A 20,388-nucleotide genomic window follows, 5' to 3' on the forward strand; every position below is an offset into this window, starting at 1 on the left:
ATCCCCTTTTGTGTTAATACATTAAAAAAGGAACCCAATATCGTCATAATTCCTCGCGCCATAGAAAGATTATGATTCGTAATTATTTTTTGTTGTTTTTGGTCAATATTGTTGATTGTAATGTTAATTATTGTGAGCATTTGTGAATTAAGTATTATTTTACACTAATTGCAACTTATAATATCTTATTTTCTCAATTTAGTCTAATGCTAGCTCTCTTGTTGGTTTATCAACACTAATTTGTAATGTGGTGTTGTACCTAACTTTTGTTCGGTAGTTTATTTCGACCTTATTGCAACAGTGGTTGGCAAGGCTTCGCATCAGTGACGTCAATTTTTTTGATGTTGTTAAAAACAGGGTTAATGACGTCATAGATACGCAAAATTTTGCATGACGTCATCATATGACCTAAACTATGTTGTGACGTAATTTCATGATTTTGTGACGTCATTAACCTGTGTACGTACAATTGTACACTAGACCCAAAAAATGTCCCTGCCTAAAACTTATTCAGCTGTTTCCTGACATTCAGCCACATTGGATTTTATGGCACATTTCGCCGAGATCTCGGGTGTGCACGAAGAAGTTTTAAGTGTGCAAGTGTGCAAGAAGAAATTTTAGGGTGTACATGAACCAGTCAAGTGTGCACCTTATCAAGAAAAATTTACAAATATTTAAAAAAATCTCAAAATAACAGTCAAATGCAATTGCGCCACTGGTTAACTAATGTAACTAATCTGGAAAACAGAAGTTATTTAGCGCCTCTAAATAATGTTTTGTCAATAACGCAAGAAAACAATAGAAAATTTTCGTCGAAGGCTTTTTCCGAGGGGTTGTTCAAGTGTGCAATCAAACTTGAAAAAAAATAGTCTCGGGTGTGCAGCTGCCATACTGGACATTCAGCAAAAATGCTTGGGCGGGAAGTCTCCCTCGGCCGCTGAATGTTTCCCTCGGCCGCTGAATGTTTCCCTCGGTCACGGAATGTATCCGGCGGAATTATTTTTAATGATTTTCTATTATAAAACCTTATCCCAACCTTAATAGCACTAACCGTCAGCAATTTAACCCGATATTCAGCGGTTTTCACGACGTCCCGCCCGTCCCGCCAATTCAGCGTTTTAATGTCACCCCTTTTTGAGCGTTGGTTGCGATGTTTAGGACATTTGCCCAGTGTAACGGCAAAGTTAGTACCTGCACCAGTGCTTCAAAGCAGGGAGTCGAACCGGAACTGAACCCGAACCCGCGAACCGGTTTGTTTGGCGTTGGACCCGAACCGGAAGCGAACCAGCAGAATGCGTAATATTTGTAATTTTTTTAGAACAGCGCACTGAAGAATACGCGAGATAGCAGCCGCTTATAGGTTTTCATATATCACGAATTTAAAGGTGTCACACAGTGCACAGTCAAAATTCGTTTGGACGTTAATAAGGCTATGTAAAAATGTTGATGAAATTCCATGCATCAAATTGCTGCGAGAAAAACATGCGAGAAAAATAAATTAGGTTTTCTGGTGGGAGTCACAACTGTTCCTGATGAGTTCTCGGACATGCATGACCACTATGTCCTGTGTGTGTGCATAACCTCTATGTTTGTGGATAAACAATAAATACAATGCAGTATACATAAATTGCAAATATAGTAAAGCCACCTTTCTAGTAGCATGGTAGTTGGCATAATAAATAAACTGCATAGCGATTGAAATCAATCCTGGGGAAAATTGTTCATATAAATTGCATAATCTGGTTAATCACATAAAAAGGTTTGTCAAATTGGTTATGCGATTAACCAGACTTATCTGTTACACAATTCTTTTTTGGTTTTAAATGAAAGTTAATGCTAGACCTGCCCTGTTGGTCATTTTATGTTTAATGGGTTTGAACAGTATTGCAGGTTAGTTAAAACAAGCTGCTGAAAAATTCGATATGTTACAACTTGCCAGCTGTGATGTTTTGGGTTTTGATATGGATCACACTTTGTGCTGTTACGATTTGCCTGCGCAAACCGAGTTGTGTCATCAAGCCATTGCCAAGCATATGGTCAATGATAGCAAATATTCAGAGAACTTGTTATTGCCAGTGTTGGATGAAGATCTTGCTTATGGTGGTGGTCTAATATTTGATGTAAGACATGGAATTTTGCTTAAACTAGATAAAGACGGTTACATTGAACATTCTCGTTTGGGATTAAAGTTTTTGACTGACAAAGAAATTGCCCACTTTTATCCTAACAGAAAATGGGATTTGTTTGAACAAGTGCAAGAAGGATGCCTCAGTGTACCAAGTTTGTATCACATGAATGATAACAACTTTGATATATCATACTTGACATTGTTGTCACGACTTAAAGAAAATGTTTTGGGAGACAAAGTTATAGACCGGTGTCCAAACACATTACAGGACTACAAGGAAATGCTTCAAGACTTTAATATTGCTTTAAATCATTCATGGCATCCAGATTCATATGAAAAGGGAACAAGCCATTTTTTTGAAGCAGTAAAAAAGAATCCAGAAAAATACTTAAAAAAGTGCCCTACTGCAGTTAAATTGTGGCTAAATGACCTAAAGGGAAATGGAAAAGTTTTGTTTTTGCTAACATCATCTCATTGTGATTATGCACAATTTGTCATGTCTTATTGTCTTGGACATGATTGGAGAAACTTGTTTGATGTGGTGATTTCAAAAGCCAAAAAGCCGAGATTTTTCATGGAAACCCATCCTTTCAGAAAAGTTGACACCGAAACATTAAGGGAAAAAGAAAATGTCAACAAGTTGGAAAAGGGGGGATGGTATTCACAGGGCAACTGTAAAGACTTAATGGATTTGTTAAAGGATATAACTGGGAAACCCTGTCCTAAAATCACATACTTTGGTGATAGCTTAAGGAGTGATATTGTCCCAGCAAAAAAACATTGGTCTTGGAACACTGTGTATGTTATGGATGCTTTGCGCATACATGACCAGGCTATTAACATTTTGCATGATGATGAAAAATCTCTTTTATTTTCAGACTTATGGGGTCCGATATTGAATTGTCAAAAAAATGGACCAATGTCTTCACTGTTTGGCTGCATAGTTTCCTCTTTTGCCACCATTGCTGTACCATCGGTGGAGTATGTAGCATTGCAAAACAGTTCACTTAGTTTTTCTACTTTTTCTCATGCACAATGTACAAATGGTTTTCATCCTGGCATGCCAGATATTTTCTGCAAATGAGCAATTATTATACAAATGAAGTTGCATAAAATGATTTTTTCTTATTTTTGATAGGACCTATGTGAAATGCTATTAATATTTAGCTTTGAATGCTCGTGATTCACATTTTTCATGTGAACTGATAAATGCTTTTATTTCACAGCTCGTTATCACCATAAATACATTAAATTTAAACAAAAGATTTGATTTAAAATGTTTAAAACTGAGCAAGACTACCCAGAAAAGGTATGAATATATATATTATTACTTGCTTTGTGATACTAAACCAAAATTTCTCTGTTATACGTATAGATAAAAGTCCTCAATTATACCAAGCCTAAAAACAAAAGCTTTTTAACGCTGGATTGCAGAAACATATTTGTGTAAAAACTTCTTCAACAAAACTATTTTTAAACATCAATAAGTTTTGTTTTATATTTTTGGACTAAATTTAAAAATCGAGGGATCGAGATTTCCTGCGATTCCACTTAAAAGTAAATTTTATGATGTTTTTAGCTTCACAACACAGTCCCATACTCGGCATTGTGTTGAACACATATTTTCATGAACTGAAAGCATACTTAATGAAGATATAATTTTTTGTGTAGGTGTGCCACCAAATGAGCTTTTCAATGTCAATAGAAACCATTGCAACTAGCATCATTATTTTATTATGGGTCCCCTTCCCTGAAGGGGACACATATTGATTTTACTCAAAATGTTTGTTTTTTTTTTCTGTTTTTTTCTTTCACTTTTCTTCTCCCCAAAGTTTGTCCGACTCGTTTTTCCATCAAATCCTTGATGGATTTGGATGAAATTTACACAGATGGTAGATGTAGTTATGTAGATGTGCATCCCACTTTGTTTTTGTTCATAACCCCAGTATTTACCCCGCTAGCCCCCTAAAATGGGTATTTTTTCCCCGAAGTTTGTCCGACTCGTTTTTCCATCAAATGTTTGATGGATTGGGCTGAAATATACACAGATGGTAGATGAAGTTATGTAGATGTGCATCCCATTTTGTTTTTGTTGATAACCCCAGTATTTACCCCGCTAGCCCCCTAAAATGGGTATTTTCCCCCGAAGTTTGTCCGACTCGTTTTTCTATCAAATGTTTGATGGATTCAGCTGAAATTTACACAGACGGTAGATGTAGTTATGTAGATGTGCATTCCACTTGGTTTTTGTTGATAACCCCAGTATTTACCCCGCTAGCCCCCTAAAATCTTTTTTTTTTCCCGAAGTTTGTCTGACTCGTTTTTCCATCAAATGCTTGATGGAAGTGGCTGAAACTTATACAGATGGTAGATGTAGTTATGTAGATGTGCATCCCACTTTGTTTTTGTTGATAACCCCAGTATTCACCCCGCTAGCCCCTTAAAATGGGTATTTTCCCCCGAAGTTTGTCCGACTTGTTTTTCTATCAAATGTTTGATGGATTCGGCTGAAATTGACACAGATGGTAGATGTAGTTATGTAGATGTGCATCCCACTTTGTTTTTGTTGATAACCCCAGTATTTACCCCGCTAGCCCCCTAAAATGGTTTTTTCCCCGAAGTTTGTCTGACTCGTTTTGCCATCAAATGCTTGATGGATGTGGCTGAAACTTATACAGGTGGTAGATATAGTTATGTAGATGTGCATCCCACTTTGTTTGTCCAGATAACCCTAGTATTTACCCCACTAGCCCCCTAAAATGGGTGAGTTTATAAACAATGTCAGAATTGGCTAAAATTTGGATAGCTTGTAAAGTATGCCAATTATCGTTATTGCGTCATTGCAGTTCGGGGGTTGTTAACAGCCCTTTGACGTCAGAAACATTAACAGTTGTTCCTCAAAACACCTCTAGTGGTTGAAATTTTAAACGTTGGCAGATTGGACTGAAATTTTGCAGTTTTAGTTATCCTACTTACTCATTGTTATCTATTGAAATGCATTATCTACAACTTTGCATGTGTGGGGACCCATGAGTTTTTGCTTGCAGAAACAACCAAGGTTATAAAAGACGATGGCTAATATAGGACCCAATATAAATAAGTGTAGGAAATATATTAATGTTTCAAAATATGCTATAGTGTATGTGCAAGGGCAATATGTGCTAAGCCACCCTTCTAGTGTAGATGTGCATCCCACTTTGTTTTTGTTGATAACCCCAGTATTTACCCCGCTAGCCCCCTAAAATGGGTATTTTTCCTCCGAAGTTTGTCTGACTCGTTTTTCCATCAAATGTTTGATGGATTTGGCTGAAATTTACACAGATGGTAGATATAGTTATGTAGATGTGCATCCCACTTTGTTTTTGTTGATAACCCCAGTATTTACCCCGCTAGCCCCCTAAAATGGGTGAGGTTTTAAACAGTGTCAGAATTGGCTGAAATTTGGATTTCTTGTATAGTATGCCATTTAGTTGTCGATTGTTGTGTTCAACCCTGTAGTCCTAACATTTACCCCACAAGCCCCTAAAGTGTAAAACGTATTTGTATGTTACTGGGCACCACAAACGAAAGATTTCTTTGGAGCAATACTGTTACAAGGGCAACCAGTTGTATGTTGCTTGGTGGTCGTTTTTGTGCCATGGCAGTTAGGGGCTTGTTATCAGCCCTATGTCGTGAGAAACATTAACGGTTGTTGCTCAAAACACCTCTAGTGGTCGAAATTTTAAACATTGGCGGATTGGGCTGAAATTTTGCAGTACTATTGACTGAGTCATTGTGATTTTTATATATTTTTTAGTTTGTGTGTCGAACCCAATTAGTTGCCCTACTAGCCCCCTAAAATGGGTCAGTTTTTTAAAACGTTAAATAGGACATACTTCAAACAATACTTGGGGTGAATCTAATTTTATAGTTTGTGTTCTACATGGTATTATTATTTAAGCCCAGTGCCGATCACTGTGTTTTACCTTACAACACCAGACTTTCTCATGGTTATCTCTTGAATTGCATTATTTTCAACTTTGCATGTGTGGGGACCCATGAGTTTTTGCCTGCAGAAACGACTAAAGTTATAAAAGACGATGGCTAATATGGGACCTAATACAAAATAAGCATAGGAAATATATTTATGTTTCAAAATAGGTTATAGTGTATATGCAAGGGCAATATGTGCTAAGCCACCCTTCTAGTTATCTCCTTAGTTACCTGTGCTACTTTACATAGAGCTGTATACAGCAAATTATGGGTCCCTTTCCCTGAAGGTATTTTTTTTTCTTTTTTCTGTCTAACGCTGGTTTGTGATATGCATTTGGTCAAGAAAGAGTGCTTCAAATTTACACAGATGTCAGTTATTTATCCATATTTGATCCTCCTGAAGTTTGACCCCGAATGACCCAAGGGTTCACCCACAGACCCCCAAAACGTATTTTTGTAAATGGTTGTACGGACCAAAGTACATAATCTAGGAGTTTCATACGTTATTGGTTGGTGCAAAGTAAGGTATTCTAAAGTATTTTATAACTGTTAATTGGATTCACCCCTTTAACCCCAAAATAATTAGTTTTAGTTTTTCCGTCTAACGCTGGTTTGTTATACGCCAGGGGTGGCCAACTTGTTACACATTAAGATCGATGAAAATTTTCTCAATTGTACACGATCGACTGATCTGCAGTAATTTAGGCTGCCACTAACATAAAGCAATAACGCAAATTTCAGCATGAGGTTTGACTGATAATTACCACATATTTATAGACATGAGTTTTAGTGTCAAGCATCATCTAGTTCTTACAACATTAAAACTTCGCATATGTACATATTTTTCATCAAAATGGTCAGAGGGAGCTTTTAAATCTCCCCAATCAATTGCAACTGATAAACACCCAAGTTGTGACTTGACAAACATTGTAGTTGTTACGACCTATCGTGGTGCCAAAATAACAATTGTTACGCAACAAACAAAGTGACATTTACATAATTATTGTCTCATTGCACAATTGAGTGTTGTGTCAAAATGTCAGAAGTGCTGTTTTATATTTTTAATTTGTTTTTCAATTAATAAGCTTTTGATTAGTAGTGGAGAATTTAGTGCGATTGACCAGTCAAAAGCAGACGATCGCCCAGTCGATCGCGATTGACGTGTTGGCCACACCTGTTATACGCAATTGGTCAAGAAAGAGATGTTAGTTATTTATCCATATTTGATCCTCCTAAAGTTTGACCCCAAATGACCCAAGGGTTCACCCACAAACCCCCAAAATGAAAAATTTCTAAAATGGCTGTACTGACCAAAGTACATGATCTAGGAGTTTTATGCTTTATTGGTTGGTGCAATGTAAGGTATTCTAAAGTATTTTTTATCTTTTAATTGGATTCACCCATTTAACCTAAAAAAAGCGATTTTAGTTTTTCCAGTCCTTTAGGTCAGAAATACAAGCCCGTATGTGCTGAAATTAAAAAATTTTTTTTGTAGTGGGTTACTGATTTAGTGTTCAAAATTTTGGCTCAATAGCCAAATGGTTACCATTACAGCCCATAATATCTGTACACTGGGAAGCCCAAGGGAGTAATTTACTGGTTTACAATTGCTGAGATTTAATGCATAGTGGAAAATCGCTGCTCGACGCATAAACAGACAAGGCAGTCTTATTGATGATTAGACATCAGCGCAGTAATGCTATGTGGTTTTATTAAGTTAGCATGCGTATTTTCAGTTTTAGCAAAGGTTTTATATCTTAAAAGTGATTAAATGATACTTTTGTTTTGTACATGTCAGGCAAATGTTGTTGATTAACAGCTTGTAGAATATGCCATTGATAGGTGTCGATTTGTTGTGTTCCACCCTTTAGCCTCCACATTTACCCCACCAGCCCCCTAAAATAAGTGAATTTTTTAACAATGTCAGAATTGAATGAAATTTAGTTTATGGAACACACTATTTTAAGTCGTTAATTGTTGTGTTTAACCCTGCAGCCCCGATTTACCCCACTGGCTCCTAAAATATGTGAATTTTTTAACAGTGTTTAAATTAAATTAAATTTGGACAGCTTGCAAGAAAATTTGCCGATTGTTGCGTTTTACTTTATTTTGCCACTATTTACTCCTTTTTTTTCACTACAATACATGTGGGCAGCACGCAATATTTTAGCATGACGTTTTTACACATTAAACAGATGTCTAGGGATGCTAGTTGTTGCAAGCTTTTCTTTAATTTAACAAATACACACATCCATTAAATGTTATAAGCTAGGCTTCAATCCAGGAATTTTTCGGGGTCCCAACCCTAGTTCTACAGTGACATTGTAGTATGACCTACAGTTAATATGTTAAAAATGTTAGTAGCTGAGAAGCACATTATAGAATAGTATGATCCATATTACCTTGATAAAATGGATAATAGCATGTACAGAATGGCAAATGTAGTTTTGTTTTTAAAACTTGATAAAACATATTTTGCATTGTTCACAGTATGACAGTGGTGGAATACCGGTTGATCAGCTTGGGCACACTGGTGATCCAACAAGGGATTTGGAATATGAGAGACATAGACAATCGGTTCCTGAACCTGTTCTGAAGTACCTGCAGTTCTTCCAGAAGGCAATTAGTGAACAAAACATCTATGAAATTGAAAACTACTATGAAAACGGGTATAGAAGTTTTATTTTGTCTATTAAACACATGTTTTTCATTTTTCTTTATTTCCAGATGGAATTCATTGACAGAACGTTTTTACTCCACAGAAGCTTGGCCTGATGGCGATTCTATTCTTCATATTATAGGCCATGGTGTGATTTAATACAATTGTTTGTAGTCTAATTTTAATTTAATCATTTCTTTTTTAAGTAAAATAGAATGGTTGAGAGAGAAATGATAAAATATAGAGAGAAATGCTTTTTTCACTTGTGTTTAAAAATGTTGACCGCGAATTTTGAAATTACCACTTAGATCCAGAGTTTCTGATACTTTACAAAGAACTCTACTTTCGACATATTTATGCAAGAATGCAAAATGGCCCCACACAAGAGCAGAGGTTCAAGTCTTATTACAACTATTGTGATTTGTTCAACTACATTTTAAGTGAGCCAACACTTTTTGAATTTTGTTTTAAACGATATAAAATATATATAATCTTTTGTATCATAAAAAAAGATGCTGAGTCACCAGTTACACTCCAACTTCCAAATCAGTGGTTATGGGATATTATTGATGAGTTTGTATATCAAGTAAGTAGTATATTGTAAATTAACACACTCCCAAAACTTTTCTGTAAACGTTGTTTTCATCAATACATTTTTTATTCGAAAGAGTTTTTTCACTGTACTTTTAATGTCTGCTGATTCATGCCATGTTTTATTTTATTATTTTTTTGACCAACTTGCACATAAACATTTGTGGGAACCATATTTGTGTCTGATTTCAACAACAACTATGTTGTAAACTGCCACTAAAAGATAGGGACTCGACTCAATTAACATTAGGTAACTAATGTATATTTATTGTAAGTGGGACAAACAGTCCATGCGTTAAAACATAACATGAGGCTTGGTACTTTCAGTTTGGTATTGCCTATAAACTTTTTTTGAAAAGAAAGTTTTATTTAGAAAAAGCTTTGTAAATTGAATTTTGATTACCCCAATTGTGCTTACAAAGAAAAATGGTGATCACAAAGTTCATCAATAATATGTAAATATAGTCTTGATTTGTTTGTAAATTGTATATAAGTTATTTGATCAAAATGCAAGTTGAAAGGCAATATTGCAACACCAAACCCTCCAATGTTCAAATTTATGTCTGTGTAACTATTGTCACAGATGATGTTATGTTTCAGTTTCAAGCATTTACTCAGTATCGATGCAAGCTAAGCAAAAAGACTGCTGATGAAATTGAAATTCTTCGAAACAATCCTAAAGTGTGTGGTTTGATTGTGACACTGCTATACAAGTCTTACTGCTTGTTTCTTGATATGACATGTTGATTCATTTTTAATGACATAATTTATTTTACAGATTTGGAACATCCACAGTGTTTTAAATGTCCTACACTCTTTAGTGGATAAATCTAAAATTAATGAACAGTTAGATGCCTACAACAAAGGTTTGGATCAGGAGTCTATTGCAAGGGTTGCAGGTATAAACTTGCATTGTGGAAATCGTGTTTTTTGCTTTAGCTCAAACAAGTTTGATTTTTAGGCAAGTTTGAAAAATAAAATAACTTTTGCTTTGGTTTCAGGCATGTTTGGAAGATGCTCATTGTACAAAATGTTGGGGTACTTCAGTTTAATTGGTCTTCTTCGGCTTCATAGTTTACTGGGTGATTACTATCAGGCTCTGTCTGTTCTGGATAATATCAACATTACAAAAAGGGTAAATCTTACAATAAACTACATCGATTTTTATTGTGAAACTCCTTCCATATCTTTGGTAGAGTACAGTATATTCCAGAGTCCCAGAGTGTCAGATTACCACCTACTACTATGTTGGTTTTGCATATATGATGATGAGACGGTATCAAGCTGCAATTGACACATTTTCTAGCATACTGACATATATCCAGAGAACTAAAAACACTGCTCTACAGCGATCCAGTCAGTACAAGATGGACATGGTATGTGTTTAACTATGGTGTGGATAATGTTTATTATGGGTCCCCTTCCCTGAAGGGGACACATATTGTTTTTGTCTATATTTTTTTTCTTTTTTTCCGGCGAACGCGGATTTGTTCCCACGTTTTAGTCAAGAAAGAATGGTTCAAACTTTTTCAAATTTACACACATTATAGATATTGGTCTAAAGATGGTCCATGTGAATTTTGACCCGGTTTGATCCCTCGGTTCACCCACAGCCCCCCAAAACGTGATTTTTTTAAAACGGCTGTACTTGCTAAAGCAGATGATTCTGGAGTTTCATACTTTTTTGATTGGTACATTGCAGCGTATTTTAAAGTATTTTGTAACTTGAAGTTGTATATATCCATTTTCACCCCTTTACCCCCAAATATTTGTTTGTTTGTTCACATGTTAATGAGGTCAGAAATACAAGACTTAACCTGCTGAAATTTCAAACAGCTGTGGATAGGGTGCTCCTTGTTGGCTGTTAAAAATTTCAGTGCAATCGGCTCAGTAATTACTCTTACAGCCCCAAATATGTTTTTACATGCTGTCGTTTGTCAAATTTGTGCTCGCTCAGTGCACAGCTGACGCAATGGGAGTGATTGACGATAGTGGCGCATGGAAAAAATGCCTCTGCTTCACGCATGAACACAGTCGTCACTTGACCATTTTCTCACTGGTTGGAATTAAGATGTTACGATGTTAGTTATATTGCGCTGTAAAAGTTAATGTAGGTCAACTTATTCGTGTTTCGAAACGCAGAGCGACAACGCAGCACGATTTGTTACACCTGTGTAACGTGACTTCTTAAACTGAAAGCGTTAATAAAACTGTTTCAGAACAGGTTTTGGACATAAAAAGCCCAGCTAAGCAATCGTATTGTTGGATTTAGAAACTTAACGGCGCCAGGAACGCTCTGTGTGGATTAAAGATCATAATTCACTAAACAAATGGCTATTAAGGGAAAAAAATGTTGAAACTTTGTTAAAAGTTTAAAAAGTTGGACTCATCCATTTTCCACCTCGTGAAAACAACGCTCAGCTCCATGTCGAAAAAAAGCCCAATTGGGCGCGAAAAGCGAATATCTCGGCCTCACGCATAACTGGACGTGCTATCAGGCAGTCTTTTTGCACTGTGAATTAAGATATGTTTGTAGATCATTTAAAAACGTTAGTTATGCAATTGTTGTATCACGCAGTTCTGCGTCTTATGGCAGTTAACGACAGGCCCCTCCTGCCGCAATCGGCGCCATATCTCTATCTAACAACATTCGCACACCGCGAGACAATGATCGCTGACTGAAATGAAACCGTGAAAAATCGACGCTAACCTCTGTTGTCTGGAGCTTTGCATTGACCCCAGCCACGGAAAAAAATTTTGCCCCTAAATAACATTTGATGAAATTAGTTGTCGTTAATTTATAAAAATCTCCTACACAAGTTTACTTGAGTAGTTTATTGCGCCATTCATCCTGTTACGAATTCAAAATATATGTGTGTGTGAGGACCCATTGGTTTTTGCTTGCAAAAACAATTATGTTATAACAGGCCACAAAAATATTGGTGCCATACTGAATGTATCCATCAAATATATATCCCTTACAATTATAATGAATGGTGCGTAAATATGGATCAGTTTCTGTAAAATGGAATATGTAGGAAAACCACTATTCCAGTTTAACAATGATTGTGCCCTATTTTTACTGTAACCAAATCGCATATGCACATGTGTGGGGACCCATTAGATTATGCTTGCAGAAACAATTATGTTATAAAGTGCCAGGAAAAAGATAGGGAACCAATGAAATGTAGGTGCCAAATATATATCCATTATAAATATATTAAATGGTATATGTGATACATCGTTAAATATGATGTAGTATATATAAACTGGCAATATATAGGAAAACTATTATTCTATTTTTTTATTAACAACACTTTACTGATTACAGATTAACAAACAAACTGATCAAATGTTTAATCTCTTGGCTCTGTGCAGTACATTGTACCCGGTGCGAATTGATGAATCTTTGTCACAAATGATGCGTGAAAAAGTAGGCCAAGATAAATGGCAAAGAATGCAGAAAGGGTATGGTTTCTCCACTTTTGGATTAATATACACAATACATTTTTTCAAATTGTATTCCAAGTTATTGTTACATTGTGCTGATTTTTGCAGAGAAAAGGTTGCTTTTGAGGAAGCATTTTCCTTTGGTTGTCCGAAGTTCCTTTCACCAGTTGCTCCTAATTTTGATGCTGGTCCATTGAACTCCCACAAAGAACCAATGTTGCATCAGTGCAAAGTAATTTTGGGAAAGGTATATTTTTTGCATCAACTAATATTTCTGAAACATGTGTAGGTATTTTTGGAAGAGGTTGAACAGCAGGCTCAGCTACCAACTATCCGTAGTTATCTCAAGCTGTATGCTACAATGCCTGTTTTGAAACTAGCTGAATTTTTAGATATGGATGTGGATGAATTTACTGCACAACTTGTGTGCCTTAAAGTAGGTTTAAAAAAATAAACTTGGTAAAAGTAACAAATAAAAAACATATAATGACATGGACCTTCAATGACCATAAAAATTTGAAACCTTTTATGCTTTGCCAGCTAAATAACAGAAAGGCATTAGTCAGCTGTGCTTTATAGATATGTATGTATTTTGTTTATTATTAATGTTACAATTGCTGAAAATACTGTGATTGTGATTAACCTACAATGTTTACCAGCATAAAATGAAAAATGCTAGAGTGGACAAAGATCAAGAGGGGAGGTTGGAAGTTGACTTTTATATTGATGGGGTAATTCACACTTGGATTTTGCAGCAAAGGGCAATTTTAAGATTTGTTTGTCTTACAGGACATGGTGCACATTGCAGACACCAAAATTGAACGTGGATATGCTGATTATTTTATCAAACAAATTCACAAGTTTGAAGAAGTAAGTTATGACAGAAAATAAGTAATTGTATGACTTAAGAAAAAACGTTTATTTTCATTTACAGTTAAACAGAAGTATCAAACTTCTGAAATAAGATTTCACGTTTTTGTGAAGTTTGTGTTTGTCCGAAGCAAATCACGGTGGAAAGAAAACTGAATAAAAGTTGTGAAATATGTTTTTGAAATCAATAGTGTCTGCAGAACGTTTGGCAATGTGACAGACAGACTTTCCATGATTTAAGCTGGTGGATTTGGGTAAATGTTAAATAAAATACGTTCCAAATTCATCATTTATTTATGTAGAAAGTTGACATGTAAAAGCAGAAAAGGTGGCAATTCCATTTTACATTAGTTTGTGTAGAAAGAGAATCTAAGTTTCATTCCAGTTTTTTAGGTCACGTTAAAACTTACCGAATGAATAAAAAATTGAAATAAAATTAGCATGGAAAAATTTTTGTGACCCACCGGTTGCATATTTCCGAACCACAGGAATATAATTAAAACATAATTAAAGACATCGTTTTAACAGGTTGGTAAAATGTCGATTTTAAATGTTTAATATATTTTGCAAAAAGTAAATATTTGTGTTGTTTAACAGTTGCGAAGCTTATAATGCCTGTCAGTTGCTACATTTTATTACAGAAGTGTGTGGCACTTACTTTGTTAACCGCAATCTAAATGTGATTTGCGTTATTAGCACAATGCTCTCTAATCGGCCATGTACTCTAGATTGAATTCAAATCTCTTTGTCAAAGCCAACTTTCAAGAGAGATCTTTATGTTTAATGTCTTTGTTTTGAACCGTTGAGAAATCGCGACAGTCAAAATAACGAACACTTTTGGCCGGGATTTGAACACTGCGCAATTCTCGAAGCCGACAGAAATTTAAATTCAGCTAATGAACAAAAAATGTAAGGATTCTCTAACCTGGCCAGTACGGGGATCGAAGCCCCGACATTTGCGTTATTAGCACAACGCTCTAACCAACTGATCTAACCGGCCATGTACTGTCAATTCAATTCAAATCTCCTTGTCAAGTGTCAATGAACACTTTTGGTCGGGATTCCAACACCGCGCAACCTTCGAAGCCGACAGAAATTTAAATTCAGCTAATCAACAAAAAATGTAAGTATTCTCAAACCTGAATCACACCAGGTTTGTTTTGGTGAAAAATAGGCAATGCGACGCGTTATTAGCACAACGCTCTAACCAACTGATCTAACCGGCCATGTACTGTCAATTCAATTCAAATCGCCTTGTCAAGTGTCAATGAACACTTTTGGTCGGGATTCCAACACCGCGCAACCCTCGGAGCCGACAGAAATTGAAATTCAGCTAATAAACAAAAAATGTAAGTATTCTCAAACCTGAATCACACCAGGTTTGTTTTGGTGAAAAATAGGCAATGCGACGGAAGTCAAATTAGAGAAGTAAGAAACTACTAGAGAAGCAAGTACTGTTGTAGAAATCTTTTTTCAAAATGTTCTCTCAGACTATTTTCTGACAGATTTAATGTAAAGTCAATTTGCATCTGTCGGTAAACATTTTCAGTGTACTTTCTCGTTGTGATTCTCACCAACACAGAACAACAAATGTAGAAAAAAATATTACAAAATGTTGCAAAAGATGTGTTGCCTCGACCCGGGATTGAACCAGGGACGTTCAGATCTTCAGTCTGACGCTCTCCCGACTGAGCTATCGAGGCGATAACCTGGCCAGCACGGGGATCGAACCCGCGACATTTGCGTTATTAGCACAACGCTCTAACCAACTGAGCTAACCGGCCATGTGCAGTAAATTCAATTCAAATCTCCTTGTCAAGTGTCAATGAACACTTTTGGTCGGGATTCCAACACCGCGCAACCCTCGAAGCCGACAGAAATTGAAATTCAGCTAATAAACAAAAAATGTAAGTATTCTCAAACCTGAATCACACCAGGTTTGTTTTGGTGAAAAATAGGCAATGCGACGGAAGTCAAATTAGAGAAGTAAGAAACTACTAGAGAAGCAAGTGTAACCGAAATTAGTTAGGTGATCCCCAATTTGGCCTAAGATTTTGGGGAAAGGCGAGAAAGTTATCTTTTACAAAATAAAACTAGCTTACCCAACCCTGACCACAAATATAGCGGGATCACCGCCCCTAAATTGGTAAAAACCAGGTCACCCTGCACTAACGGCTTACCGCTAAAACCAAAGTTGAGATGGTCACACCGAAAAGGGCCTCAACTAAAACAAGTTTAATAAAATATATAAAAGGCGATAACACTAAATAACGAGCGCCTTTCAACGTTTCAACACAATACGATACAATACAAAATCCAGCGCTACCACGTTTTTTCACTGCACTTACAAGTCACAACACAGCGTACCACACGAGGCCCAAGCGAGAACCGCCTCAAATCTAAAACGAAGCACGGCAGGCACAAAGTCACGTGATCTCTGCGTCCAATTACAACGTACAGGTGCGACACGTCGACGTCCAAATCATTGGTGCGAGACAATTGATAAAGGAAGCGAATGTAGCGGTACATTAAAACGTGTGAATACATAACGTGAAAACGCAAATACAAACAAATATAACGTTAAATAAAAGTGTGAGTGATAAACATTATGAAAAATGTGCGTGGTAAATATTGTCAAAATATAAACAAATATTAACAACATTCTGAAAACAAGGTACATTAAAACAAAGAGTGTGAAAAATCATTAGGAAAACAACTGTGAAAATAAAGTAACAAACTTATGAAACAATATTATTACCAGTGCAGGAATAAAACAAAGAAAATAACAATGTGCGTACGCGCTCATTACACAAGTACTGTTGTAGAAATCTTTTTTCAAAATGTTCTCTGAGACTATTTTCTGACAGATTTAATGTAAAGTCAATTTGCATCTGTCGGTAAACATTTTCAGTGTACTTTCTCGTTGTGATTCTCTCCAACACAGAACAACAAATGTAGAAAAAAATATTACAAAATGTTGCAAAAGATGTGTTGCCTCGACCCGGGATTGAACCAGGGACCTTCAGATCTTCAGTCTGGCGCTCTCCCGACTGAGCTATCGAGGCGATAACCTGGCCAGTACGGGGATGGAACCCGCGACATTTGCGTTATTAGCACAACGCTCTAACCAACTGAGCTAACCGGCCATGTGCAGTAAATTGAATTCAAATCTCCTTGTCAAGTGTCAATGAACACTTTTGGTCGGGATTCCAACACCGCGCAACCCTCGAAGCCGACAGAAATTGAAATTCAGCTAATAAACAAAAAATGTAAGTATTCTCAAACCTGAATCACACCAGGTTTGTTTTGGTGAAAAATAGGCAATGCGACGGAAGTCAAATTAGAGAAGTAATAAACTACTAGAGAAGCAAGTACTGTTGTAGAAATCTGTTTTCAAAATGTTCTCTGAGACTATTTTCTGACAGATTTAATGTAAAGTCAATTTGCATCTGTCGGTAAACATTTTTAGTGTACTTTCTCGTTGTGATTCTCACCAACACAGAACAACAAATGTAGAAAAAAATATTACAAAATGTTGCAAAAGATGTGTTGCCTCGACGCGGCATTGAATCATGGACCTTCAGATCTTCAGTCTGACGCTCTCCCGACTGAGCTATCGAGGCGATAACCTGGCCAGTACGGGGATCGAACCCGCGACATTTGCGTTATTAGCACAACGCTCTAACCAACTGAGCTAACCGGCCATGTGCTGTAAATTCAATTCAAATCTCCTTGTCAAGTGTCAATGAACACTTTTGGTCGGGATTCCAACACCGCGCAACCCTCGAAGCCGACAGAAATTGAAATTCAGCTAATAAACAAAAAATGTAAGTATTCTCAAACCTGAATCACACCAGGTTTGTTTTGGTGAAAAATAGGCAATGCGACGGAAGTCAAATTAGAGAAGTAAGAAACTACTAGAGAAGCAAGTACTGTTGTAGAAATCTTTTTTCAAAATGTTCTCTGAGACTATTTTCTGACAGATTTAATGTAAAGTCAATTTGCATCTGTCGGTAAACATTTTCAGTGTACTTTCTCGTTGTGATTCTCACCAACACAGAACAACAAATGTAGAAAAAAATATTACAAAATGTTGCAAAAGATGTGTTGCCTCGACCCGGGATTGAACCAGGGACCTTCAGATCTTCAGTCTGACGCTCTCCCGACTGAGCTATCGAGGCGATAACCTGGCCAGTACGGGGATCGAACCCGCGACATTTGCGTTATTAGCACAACGCTCTAACCAACTGAGCTAACCGGCCATGTGCTGTAAATTGAATTCAAATCTCCTTGTCAAGTGTCAATGAACACTTTTGGTCGGTATTCCAACACCGCGCAACCCTCGAAGCCGACAGAAATTGAAATTCAGCTAATAAACAAAAAATGTAAGTATTCTCAAACCTGAATCACACCAGGTTTGTTTTGGTGAAAAATAGGCAATGCGATGGAAGTCAAATTAGAGAAGTAATAAACTACTAGAGAAGCAATTACTGTTGTAGAAATCTTTTTTCAAAATGTTCTCTGAGACTATTTTCTGACAGATTTAATGTAAAGTCAATTTGCATCTGTCGGTAAACATTTTCAGTGCACTTTCTCGTTGTGATTCTCACCAACACAGAACAACAAATGTAGAAAAAAATATGACAAAAGATGTGTTGCCTCGACCCGGGATTGAACCAGGGACCTTCAGATCTTCAGTCTGACGCTCTCCCGACTGAGCTATCGAGGCGATAACCTGGCCAGTACGGGGATCGAACCCGCGACATTTGCGTTATTAGCACAACGCTCTAACCAACTGAGCTAACCGGCCATGTGCTGTAAATTCAATTCAAATCTCCTTGTCAAGTGTCAATGAACACTTTTGGTCGGGATTCCAACACCGTGCAACCCTCGAAGCCGACAGAAATTGAAATTCAGCTAATAAACAAAAAATGTAAGTATTCTCAAACCTGAATCACACCAGGTTTGTTTTGGTGAAAAATAGGCAATGCGACGGAAGTCAAATTAGAGAAGTAGAGAAGCAAGTACTGTTGTAGAAATCTTTTTTCAAAATGTTCTCTGAGACTATTTTCTGACAGATTTAATGTAAAGTCAATTTGCATCTGTCGGTAAACATTTTCAGTGTACTTTCTCGTTGTGATTCTCACCAACACAGAACAACAAATGTAGAAAACAATATTACAAAATGTTGCAAAAGATGTGTTGCCTCGACCCGGGATTGAACCAGGGACCTTCAGATCTTCAGTCTGACGCTCTCCTGACTGAGCTATCGAGGCGATAACCTGGCCAGTACGGGGATCGAACCCGCGACATTTACGTTATTAGCACAACGCTCTAACCAACTGAGCTAACCGGCCATGTGCAGTAAATTGAATTCAAATCTCCTTGTCAAGTGTCAATGAACACTTTTGGTCGGGATTCCAACACCGCGCAACCCTCGAAGCCGACAGAAATTTAAATTCAGCTAATAAACAAAAAATGTAAGTATTCTCAAACCTGAATCACACCAGGTTTGTTTTGGTGAAAAATAGGCAATGCGATGGAAGTCAAATTAGAGAAGTAATAACTACTAGAGAAGCAAGTAGCCTACTGTTGTAGAAATCTTTTTTCAAAATGTTCTCTGAGACTATTTTCTGACAGATTTAATGTAAAGTCAATTTGCATCTGTCGGTAAACATTTTCAGTGTACTTTCTCGTTGTGATTCTCTCCAACACAGAACAACAAATGTAGAAAAAAATATTACAAAATGTTGCAAAAGATGTGTTGCCTCGACCCGGGATTGAACCAGGGACCTTCAGATCTTCAGTCTGACGCTCTCCCGACTGAGCTATCGAGGCGATAACCTGGCCAGTACGGGGATGGAACCCGCGACATTTGCGTTATTAGCACAACGCTCTAACCAACTGAGCTAACCGGCCATGTGCTGTAAATTGAATTCAAATCTCCTTGTCAAGTGTCAATGAACACTTTTGGTCGGGATTCCAACACCGCGCAACCCTCGAAGCCGACAGAAATTGAAATTCAGCTAATAAACAAAAAATGTAAGTATTCTCAAACCTGAATCACACCAGGTTTGTTTTGGTGAAAAATAGGCAATGCGACGGAAGTCAAATTAGAGAAGTAATAACTACTAGAGAAGCAAGTAGCCTACTGTTGTAGAAATCTTTTTTCAAAATGTTCTCTGAGACTATTTTCTGACAGATTTAATGTAAAGTCAATTTGCATCTGTCGGTAAACATTTTCAGTGTACTTTCTCGTTGTGATTCTCACCAACACAGAACAACAAATGTAGAAAAAAATATTACAAAATGTTGCAAAAGTCGTGTTGCCTCGACCCGGGATTGAACCAGGGACCTTCAGATCTTCAGTCTGACGCTCTCCCGACTGAGCTATCGAGGCGATAACCTGGCCAGTACGGGGATCGAACCCGCGACATTTGCGTTATTAGCACAACGCTCTAACCAACTGAGCTAACCGGCCATGTACTGTCAATTCAATTCAAATCTCCTTGTCATTAAGTGTCAATGAACACTTTTGGTCGGGATTCCAACACCGCGCAACCCTCGAAGCCGACAGAAATTGAAATTCAGCTAATAAACAAAAAATGTAAGTATTCTCAAACCTGAATCACACCAGGTTTGTTTTGGTGAAAAATAGGCAATGCGATGGAAGTCAAATTAGAGAAGTAATAAACTACTAGAGAAGCAATTACTGTTG

The 20,388-nt window shown here is 37.0% G+C and overlaps 2 protein-coding genes and 13 non-coding genes across 15 annotated transcripts; 2 read left to right on the forward strand and 13 right to left on the reverse strand.

Annotated features, from left to right (window-relative positions):
* The first annotated feature begins 1,829 nt into the window (after positions 1 to 1,829).
* Positions 1,830 to 3,354, forward strand: LOC145213600 (5'-nucleotidase domain-containing protein 1-like). Its single transcript, XM_080081946.1, has one exon. It carries the CDS (start codon positions 1,923 to 1,925, stop codon positions 3,210 to 3,212), a length of 1,290 nt encoding a protein of 429 aa, XP_079938072.1. The 5' UTR covers positions 1,830 to 1,922; the 3' UTR covers positions 3,213 to 3,354.
* LOC145213598 (eukaryotic translation initiation factor 3 subunit L-like) lies at positions 3,342 to 13,845 on the forward strand. Its single transcript, XM_080081945.1, has 15 exons — positions 3,342 to 3,437; positions 8,591 to 8,769; positions 8,828 to 8,907; positions 9,068 to 9,199; positions 9,272 to 9,345; positions 9,951 to 10,031; positions 10,129 to 10,249; positions 10,352 to 10,485; positions 10,547 to 10,726; positions 12,682 to 12,818; positions 12,909 to 13,032; positions 13,090 to 13,236; positions 13,460 to 13,531; positions 13,590 to 13,670; positions 13,735 to 13,845. Exons 1-15 carry the CDS (start codon positions 3,405 to 3,407, stop codon positions 13,762 to 13,764), a joined length of 1,605 nt encoding a protein of 534 aa, XP_079938071.1. The 5' UTR covers positions 3,342 to 3,404; the 3' UTR covers positions 13,765 to 13,845.
* A 1,455-nt stretch (positions 13,846 to 15,300) lies between these two features.
* Trnaf-gaa (transfer RNA phenylalanine (anticodon GAA)) lies at positions 15,301 to 15,373 on the reverse strand. Its single transcript has one exon. It is a non-coding gene; the product is annotated as a tRNA-Phe (tRNA).
* A 7-nt stretch (positions 15,374 to 15,380) lies between these two features.
* On the reverse strand, positions 15,381 to 15,454 carry Trnai-aau (transfer RNA isoleucine (anticodon AAU)). The gene has a single exon. It is a non-coding gene; the product is annotated as a tRNA-Ile (tRNA).
* Positions 15,455 to 16,662: 1,208 nt separating this feature from the next.
* Trnaf-gaa (transfer RNA phenylalanine (anticodon GAA)) lies at positions 16,663 to 16,735 on the reverse strand. Its single transcript has one exon. It is a non-coding gene; the product is annotated as a tRNA-Phe (tRNA).
* Positions 16,736 to 17,300: 565 nt separating this feature from the next.
* Positions 17,301 to 17,374, reverse strand: Trnai-aau (transfer RNA isoleucine (anticodon AAU)). The gene has a single exon. It is a non-coding gene; the product is annotated as a tRNA-Ile (tRNA).
* Positions 17,375 to 17,778: 404 nt separating this feature from the next.
* Positions 17,779 to 17,851, reverse strand: Trnaf-gaa (transfer RNA phenylalanine (anticodon GAA)). Its single transcript has one exon. It is a non-coding gene; the product is annotated as a tRNA-Phe (tRNA).
* A 7-nt stretch (positions 17,852 to 17,858) lies between these two features.
* On the reverse strand, positions 17,859 to 17,932 carry Trnai-aau (transfer RNA isoleucine (anticodon AAU)). The gene has a single exon. It is a non-coding gene; the product is annotated as a tRNA-Ile (tRNA).
* A 394-nt stretch (positions 17,933 to 18,326) lies between these two features.
* Positions 18,327 to 18,399, reverse strand: Trnaf-gaa (transfer RNA phenylalanine (anticodon GAA)). The gene has a single exon. It is a non-coding gene; the product is annotated as a tRNA-Phe (tRNA).
* Positions 18,400 to 18,406: 7 nt separating this feature from the next.
* Trnai-aau (transfer RNA isoleucine (anticodon AAU)) lies at positions 18,407 to 18,480 on the reverse strand. The gene has a single exon. It is a non-coding gene; the product is annotated as a tRNA-Ile (tRNA).
* Positions 18,481 to 18,873: 393 nt separating this feature from the next.
* Trnaf-gaa (transfer RNA phenylalanine (anticodon GAA)) lies at positions 18,874 to 18,946 on the reverse strand. The gene has a single exon. It is a non-coding gene; the product is annotated as a tRNA-Phe (tRNA).
* Positions 18,947 to 18,953: 7 nt separating this feature from the next.
* Positions 18,954 to 19,027, reverse strand: Trnai-aau (transfer RNA isoleucine (anticodon AAU)). Its single transcript has one exon. It is a non-coding gene; the product is annotated as a tRNA-Ile (tRNA).
* Positions 19,028 to 19,435: 408 nt separating this feature from the next.
* On the reverse strand, positions 19,436 to 19,508 carry Trnaf-gaa (transfer RNA phenylalanine (anticodon GAA)). The gene has a single exon. It is a non-coding gene; the product is annotated as a tRNA-Phe (tRNA).
* A 489-nt stretch (positions 19,509 to 19,997) lies between these two features.
* On the reverse strand, positions 19,998 to 20,070 carry Trnaf-gaa (transfer RNA phenylalanine (anticodon GAA)). The gene has a single exon. It is a non-coding gene; the product is annotated as a tRNA-Phe (tRNA).
* Positions 20,071 to 20,077: 7 nt separating this feature from the next.
* Trnai-aau (transfer RNA isoleucine (anticodon AAU)) lies at positions 20,078 to 20,151 on the reverse strand. The gene has a single exon. It is a non-coding gene; the product is annotated as a tRNA-Ile (tRNA).
* Positions 20,152 to 20,388: the final 237 nt, after the last annotated feature.

This window comes from Phallusia mammillata, chromosome 2 (genome assembly GCF_965637545.1).
Source record: "Phallusia mammillata chromosome 2, kaPhaMamm4.hap1.1, whole genome shotgun sequence".
Taxonomy (NCBI): domain Eukaryota; kingdom Metazoa; phylum Chordata; class Ascidiacea; order Phlebobranchia; family Ascidiidae; genus Phallusia; species Phallusia mammillata.

Bases quoted from the DNA above. Each gene is read 5' to 3' on its own strand.
- LOC145213600 (XM_080081946.1), top strand. From the start codon at position 1,923: ATGTTACAACTTGCCAGCTGTGATGTTTTGGGTTTTGATATGGATCAC.
- LOC145213598 (XM_080081945.1), top strand. From the start codon at position 3,405: ATGTTTAAAACTGAGCAAGACTACCCAGAAAAG. The intron at 10,032-10,128 runs GTGTGTGGTTTG...TTTATTTTACAG, and splicing joins TTCTTCGAAACAATCCTAAA to ATTTGGAACATCCACAGTGT. The intron at 13,033-13,089 runs GTAATTTTGGGA...AAACATGTGTAG, and splicing joins CAATGTTGCATCAGTGCAAA to GTATTTTTGGAAGAGGTTGA.